The following is a 7,060-nucleotide window of genomic DNA, read 5'->3' as shown; positions in this document are numbered from 1 at the left end:
ACACGTCGAAGATGAAGTACATGTTCAATAGGTTCAAGAGAAGACAATGTGAGCCACCCACCGCGAGTTTGCATCGGTGGCGACAAAATCGAGATGGTAGAAGAATTCGTGTACTTGGGCTCCCTGGTGACTGCCGAAAATGATACCAGCGGAGAAATTCGGAGACGCGTAGTGGCTGGAAATCGCACGTACTTTGGACTCCGCAAAACGCTCCGATCGAATAGAGTTTGCCGCCGTACCTAACTGACAATCTATAAAACGATCATTAGACCGGTAGTCCTCTACGGACACGACACCTGGACGATGCTCGTGGATGACCAACGCGCTTGGAGTTTTTGAAAGGAAAGTGCTGCGTACCGTTTATGGTGGGGTGCAGATGGCGGACGATACGTGGAGGAGGCGAATGAACCAAGAGTTGCATCTGATGTTGGGAGAACGATCCATCGTTCATACCGCGAGAATCGGACAACTGTGGTGGACCGGGCACGTTGCCAGAATGGCGTACAGTAACCCGGTAAAAATGGTTCTCGAAAACGATCCGACGGGCTCAAGGGTTCACAGCGGGCGAGGTGGATCGATCCTGGATCGTTCAAGTGGAAGATGACTTGCGTAGCCATGGACCGAGCCGAACGGAGAAGACTCTTATATACCGCACAGGCCGACCTTAGTCTGAATAAATAAACCCAACAAAAACATCGTACCTACATATAACAATTATTCACAGCATTGGCTATAATCACTTGATCACATGTAAGTTCGGATAACTTATTCAAAAGAAAAAATCCAGAAATATTATTTCAAATTAGTTTTATGTAGCAGCATCCATTTGCACAATTATTTTTCTTTGTGCTGCACTCTCGTCACAATTGTTAACACAACCGGAACTGTAAACGTTTCAATCAAATCGGATGTTACGCGTTCTGTAATCTGTCGCAACTTCCCATTCCCTTCTCCACAAACCAACCGTTCCAGTCTTTCACTTGGACAAGTCACCACCGCGCTGGCAAACATCTTCCCATTGATATTCTCGAAAAACTCCAGCTCCGTTATCAGACCGTAGGGAATCTCTTGTGGGAGGTAATCCAGCAAACGGGCCCGAACACTTTGCACAATCAACTGTTCCGGTGTCTGATCGGTGGTTTCGGAGGCCAAATGTTCCCAGGGACCGCTTTTGGCATGCGAGTAAATAAAATTCATCACCTCTTTCAAACCGTCCCCAGTGACAGCTGACACCATGAAAATTTCCGTAAAATGGGGCCACACTTCCGCGACAGTAACCTTTGATTTTACTTCCTTTTGAAATTTGTCGTGCGTGCTTTTGCGCTCCTTGATGTGGTAGTTTTTTATGCTTTGCAATTCGTTATTTGTGACACTCTTTACAATGTCCAGCAGGACTCGTTTGGACTTGAGTGTGTCGATCTTGTTCAGTATGAGGAAGCTGGGGATGTGGCTGTAGCTCTTCAGCACGTCCACCATGACTGGATTGAGGGTGCTGCGGGTCCACGAATTGGAAACGTCATGAACGACTCCGATCAGATTGGAATTCTGGACCGCGTGGCGGCAAGACGAGAGGAAATTAGCATCAATGTGATGTTTCTTTGCCTGGTTGTCACCAACCAATCCGGGAGTGTCGAACAGTACCAGCTGTGAGTTGGCACGGCTTTGTATGGCCCTAGCCGTGCTTCGCGTTGTATGAACTTTCATCGATGTGGGACAAACCTGGATGTGGCGAAATTGTTAGAACAGAGGGCAAACTATCATTCTCGCAAACATACCCTGTGATTAATCAGATGGTTGATTAATGTGCTTTTGCCGGCATTCGGCACACCGATGATTGCCACTTTGATTAGCTTCTCGTTCGATTGAGGGTCCTTCTTGTCCGAAACGTTCTCCGAGATTTTCGCACTGAAATTGCGCGCACAAAAGAGCACCGGGCGGGAAACACTCCGGCGCGCTATTATCGACAAAGCCTTATCGAGCATAGTTTTTGTGTAATCCAACAGCTTCTCGAAATCACATTAATTTTCAATAATAAATTACAGAACGTGACGAAAAACAGTGTTGTTCTAAAGGAGTTTGTTTTGATTTTACACGTATTATGTCACACGCCACCGACGCCGACGCCACCCACATTTCTCGTTAGGTGATGTCACGTCGGCTGTCAAAAGTTACACCGTGAAAAAAACACGGAGAAGGTTCACCTTTACTGCCTTTTGACGTTGGACAACGTCTTACCCGAAGGTACTTCTTCTTCATTGGCACTACATCCCCCACTGGGACTTTACCGCCTCGCAGCTTAGTGTTCATTAAGCACTTCCACAGTTATTAAATTCCACGCTTCTAAGCCTTCGATGGCATTGCGCACCTCGACTCGAAACGAGCAAACCATATGCAACAAGTCAAGTACAGTAGCCGTTCGATAACTGCAAAATGTTTACTTTGCAGTTAACGAATGCCGTTCGATAACTGCAACGCATTCTAGACCTCGTTCTAGACGTCAAACGGTTGTCAATCGACGTCAGATGCAATAAAAGTGCATCTAAATGTGCAGCGCAATGCAGCTGTCATCAAGTCTGACATCAGTTTGAAGTTTAGCGGTCCGATAACTGCAAAGCGGTTGCAACTATCGAATTGCAGTTAAAAAGCATTGCAGTTAAATGACTTGCAGTTATCGAACGTCTACCAGTAGCCGTTCGATAACTGCAAAATGTTTACTTTGCAGTTAACGAATGCCGTTCGATAACTGCAACGCATTCTAGACCTCGTTCTAGACGTCAAACGGTTGTCAATCGACGTCAGATGCAATAAAAGTGCATCTATATGTGCAGCGCAATGCAGCTGTCATCAAGTCTGACATCAGTTTGAAGTTTAGCGGTCCGATAACTGCAAAGCTGTTGCAACTATCGAATTGCAGTTAAAAAGCATTGCAGTTAAATGACTTGCAGTTATCGAACGTCTACTGTATACGAAAGAGATGCGCAATGAGGCCCCTACATTCGTATTGTCGCGCTTATCTTTTTCTAGAATGCTGCGGCGGTCTTACACTCGCAGGCTCGACTGCGAAGGTAAACGTCAAGATAGCCGCCGTGCAGAATGCAGATAGCCACCGTGCAGGCAGAATTTACCCGCTCAAAACAAAACCACGTGCTTTTCGCCTGCAGTGCATCTGTTGCAACCTTCACACATAGACTTCAAGTCAGTCGATATGGACCAGAAGGTGAGTGAATGTTCATACACCTCAATAGTGCAGAATTTTTCTACCTTTGTTTTTTCTCAATTGCTACGGACTTCTTCAATGACGGGACGAGAACTGCGATGAATCAGATGAACTACATGGACTTCCTAGGATGAATATTTTATAATGATAAGTGAATGTTTGTATTCCGTACGCCAAATGTTTTGTATTGTTTTTAGTTTTTGTCTTGTAATGATGTTCAAAAGATGTGGAGTTTTTATGCCATATTGAGTTAGCTACAAGGGTAGTCGCTCTTTTTGTTGGCAGACAAAGGGAACCCCCTCACAAAGAATAACAAATACTAGAGTTCCCTCTCTACACCGCGGCAGGCTACTGACTGATACTTCTGCCAGCAGCTGCAGTTCTCTTTATTCAACAATAGGTATCTACAATACCATAACCAAAGAAATGTAGATTTCATACCGGACTGTGACAATGAGAGCATTTTACTTCCAGTCATAGGGGAAAATGAGCTATTGCATTTTGTATTCGATAAAATTGCTAACTTAGGATTAAATCAAATCAATCATGTGAAGAATATCCAAAAGTGTTATCTAGATCTACTGCTGACTAACTGTTATGAAGATTTTTGTGTAAATAAATCACTAGCTCCTCTTTGGCGAAATGAAGTATTCCACACAGCAATTGAATTCTCTTTGTTTGTACACGTTAATGATATACCAATCGAATGTGAGTTTGAAGAAATCTTCGATTATCAATCAGCCAACTACGGAAATATAAAGCATAAACTGAAGAATATAGATTGGCAAACTGCTATAAGGAACGAACAAAATGTTGATAAAGCGACAGAAAAGTTTTATAACACATTGCACAATATAATAATGGAAGAAGTGCCGGTTAAAAGACGGAGAAGTCATGCTGTATCGAAAAATCCAATTTGGTTTACAAGAAATCTTAAAAATCGCAAGCAGAAAGCACATAAAAACTACAAGAAGCATAATCTTCAACATTATTTAGAGGAGTATCTTAATATTTGTGATCAACTGAACTGTGCTATAAATATCGCATACAATGAATATAATTTAAAAACTGAACGTGAAATCAAGACTAGTCCAAAACATTTTTTCAGCTATGTGAACACTAAATTAAAATCAGCCAATTTTCCATCGAAACTTTATTTAGATGGTAGAACAGGTAATGGTCCAGAGGAAATATGTAATTTGTTTGCCGATTTCTTTACAGAAGTATACACTACCCACTCAGAAGATGATCGAGATCGCGACTTTTTCGATTTTTATCCGGAGTTTTCAAATGACGTTTGCGTCAACCATCTGAATGTACACGAAATTTGTGATGCCCTGAAACATCTAGATGGGTCTAAGAGCTCCGGACCCGATGGAATACCTCCAGTGTTTATTAAGACTCTAGCAATTGAACTTACTGCTCCATTATTCTGGATTTTCAACATGTCACTGGAATCAGGATGTTTTCCGTTAATATGGAAAAAATCATTTTTAGTTTCAATTTTTAGATCTGGTATAAAATCCAATGTTCGTAACTATCGTGGTATTGCTCTTATATCTTGCATACCGAAATTGTTCGAAGCAATTGTTAATGAAAAAATATTTGTTCAAATTAAAAATCGAATCACATCTAAGCAACACGGTTTCTTTAAAGGTCGTTCGACAGCCACAAATCTAACAGAATTCGTTAATTATTCTTTGGATGCAATGGATAGTGGTCACTATGTAGAAGCCTTGTACACAGATTTTAGCAAAGCTTTTGATCGCGTTGATTTACCCATGCTTTTGTTCAAACTGCAGAAGATGGGAATTCAACCAAAACTTCTTCATTGGCTTGAATCGTATCTAACAAGTCGGGTTCAAATTGTAAGATTCAAAGGAAAATTATCAACCCCATTTCAAGCCTCTTCTGGAGTTCCTCAAGGATCTCATTTAGGTCCGTTACTTTTTATTTTATTTGTAAATGACCTCCCTCTTGTGCTTCATAAATTGAATGTCTTAATTTATGCAGATGACATGAAACTTTTCCTAAAAATCAAAACTGTCGAGGATATCGATACATTCAAAGATGAAATATTGGTATTCCATACATGGTGTAAAAAAGTCTTCTACAGTTGAATATAAAAAATGCAACTCAATAACCTTCAGCAGAAAACAGAAACATACTCAGCGCAAATATTAGTTTTGATGATCAGAACGTAGTAAGAAGCAATAGAGTAAGAGTTTTGGGAGTAATATTGGATTCAAAACTAACTTTCATCGATCATTAAAACTTAATTGTAAGCAAATCCAACAACATGTTAGGTTTTATAAAACGATTCTGTTACAATTTCCAGGCCCCATCACACAAAAAAAAACACTATATACAGCTTATGTAAGGCCAATCTTAGAATATTGCAGCATAGTTTGGTCCCCATTTTCAGCTATTCATGCCAACAGAATTGAGTCAGTTCAAAAACAATTTTTATTATATGCACTACGAAAGTTAGGGTGGACCGAATTTCCATTGCCACCATATGTAGCTCGTTGTAAGCTCATCAATATTCATTCACTGAAAGTGCGTCGAGATTTAGCAATGGTAACTTTTATAAACAATATTGTTTCAAACAGAATTGACTCAACGGAGCTATTATCAAAACTTAATTTGTATGTTCCATTACGATCTTTACGACATCGTCAAATATTCTCCGTAAATTATCATCGAACAAACTATGCAAAAAATGGCCCAATGAATCAAATGATGATCACTTATAATAAACATTGTGACACTATTGACTTATCGATGTCCAAAACACAGCTGAAACAGATCTTCTCTCGTATTATAAGCTAATGACACTTTACAATAAGTTTAAACAGTATCAACATTATTTAATGTTATTTAGAATAGTTAAGAATACAAATGTAAATAGGTCTACAATTATGATTGACGACAATAAATAAATAAATAAATAAATAAATACATCCATAAGAATATTCCTTAATCTACCCAAGAGCAACTACAACCAACTGGCGCCTACCTCCTATCCATCTTCCATCTACAGCGAAGCGTCGCACACTACCTGATATTCCAACACTCCTACTTAGTGTGCACGCATCGCTACTGTCCTGGCTCCTCCTAACACTGAGCCTCTCGTCCAGAGCTCCTCCTCGCCGAACAATTCCTCCTGGCCCAATCCGTTGCCCGTACAAATGGCCTCTATCCGACGTTTGCACAGCACCCTCTGTTGACCAGCTCCTGAATGTTCCGACGCTCCTCCTGGACGCCTGCTGACCAGCCAGCATCCTACCGAACGTTCCAACCTCCTGATGAATTCCGTCCGGCGCTACCCAAGACTTACGTGGCTGATCCATGATCCCACTGCGCCACGCGACTTATGCGGCCGATCCATGATCCCACTGCGATAACGTCGACAGCAATATTGTCGATGCAGATAAAATCAAGAACATGTATGAACTTGTCTCAACTACGTCGCTCGACTGAAACGTCGCTGGTCGCTGGCGACCCTTTCCAGTAAGTGCTCCAGCGACGCAGGCAAATTCAATGCGTCGCCACAGCACCAAACTGGAAAGCGCTCGCTGGTTGAGCGACGCGACGGTCCAGCGATGACCCGCATAGACAATAACATCCCCCTAAGATGGAGAACGGGAATCGTTCCTGGGCCCATAACCTGTTGACCATAAGAGTACTCCCTTCCAAGAATAACAATTAGAGTTCCCTCTCTACACCACGGCAGGCTACTGACTGATACTTCTGCCAGCAGCTGCAGTTCTCTTTATTCAACAATAGGTATATACAATAATCCATAACAAACTTCCTTAATCTATACCAAAGAGCAACTAC

General features: G+C 41.6%; 1 protein-coding gene across 1 annotated transcript; it reads right to left on the bottom strand.

Annotated features, from left to right (window-relative positions):
- Window positions 1-790: 790 nt before the first annotated feature.
- LOC134224416 (GTPase Era, mitochondrial) lies at window positions 791-2,118 on the bottom strand. The gene is made up of 2 exons (XM_062703753.1): window positions 1,776-2,118; window positions 791-1,719 (listed from the first exon to the last, which is right to left on the bottom strand). The coding sequence occupies exons 1-2, from the start codon at window positions 1,980-1,982 to the stop codon at window positions 835-837; spliced, it is 1,092 nt and encodes a 363-aa protein (XP_062559737.1). The 5' UTR covers window positions 1,983-2,118; the 3' UTR covers window positions 791-834.
- Between the last annotated feature and the right edge of the window lie 4,942 nt (window positions 2,119-7,060).

Source organism: Armigeres subalbatus, chromosome 3, assembly GCF_024139115.2.
Source record: "Armigeres subalbatus isolate Guangzhou_Male chromosome 3, GZ_Asu_2, whole genome shotgun sequence".
Lineage (NCBI taxonomy): Eukaryota > Metazoa > Arthropoda > Insecta > Diptera > Culicidae > Armigeres > Armigeres subalbatus.
This window is presented reverse-complemented; position numbering and strand designations above follow the sequence as displayed.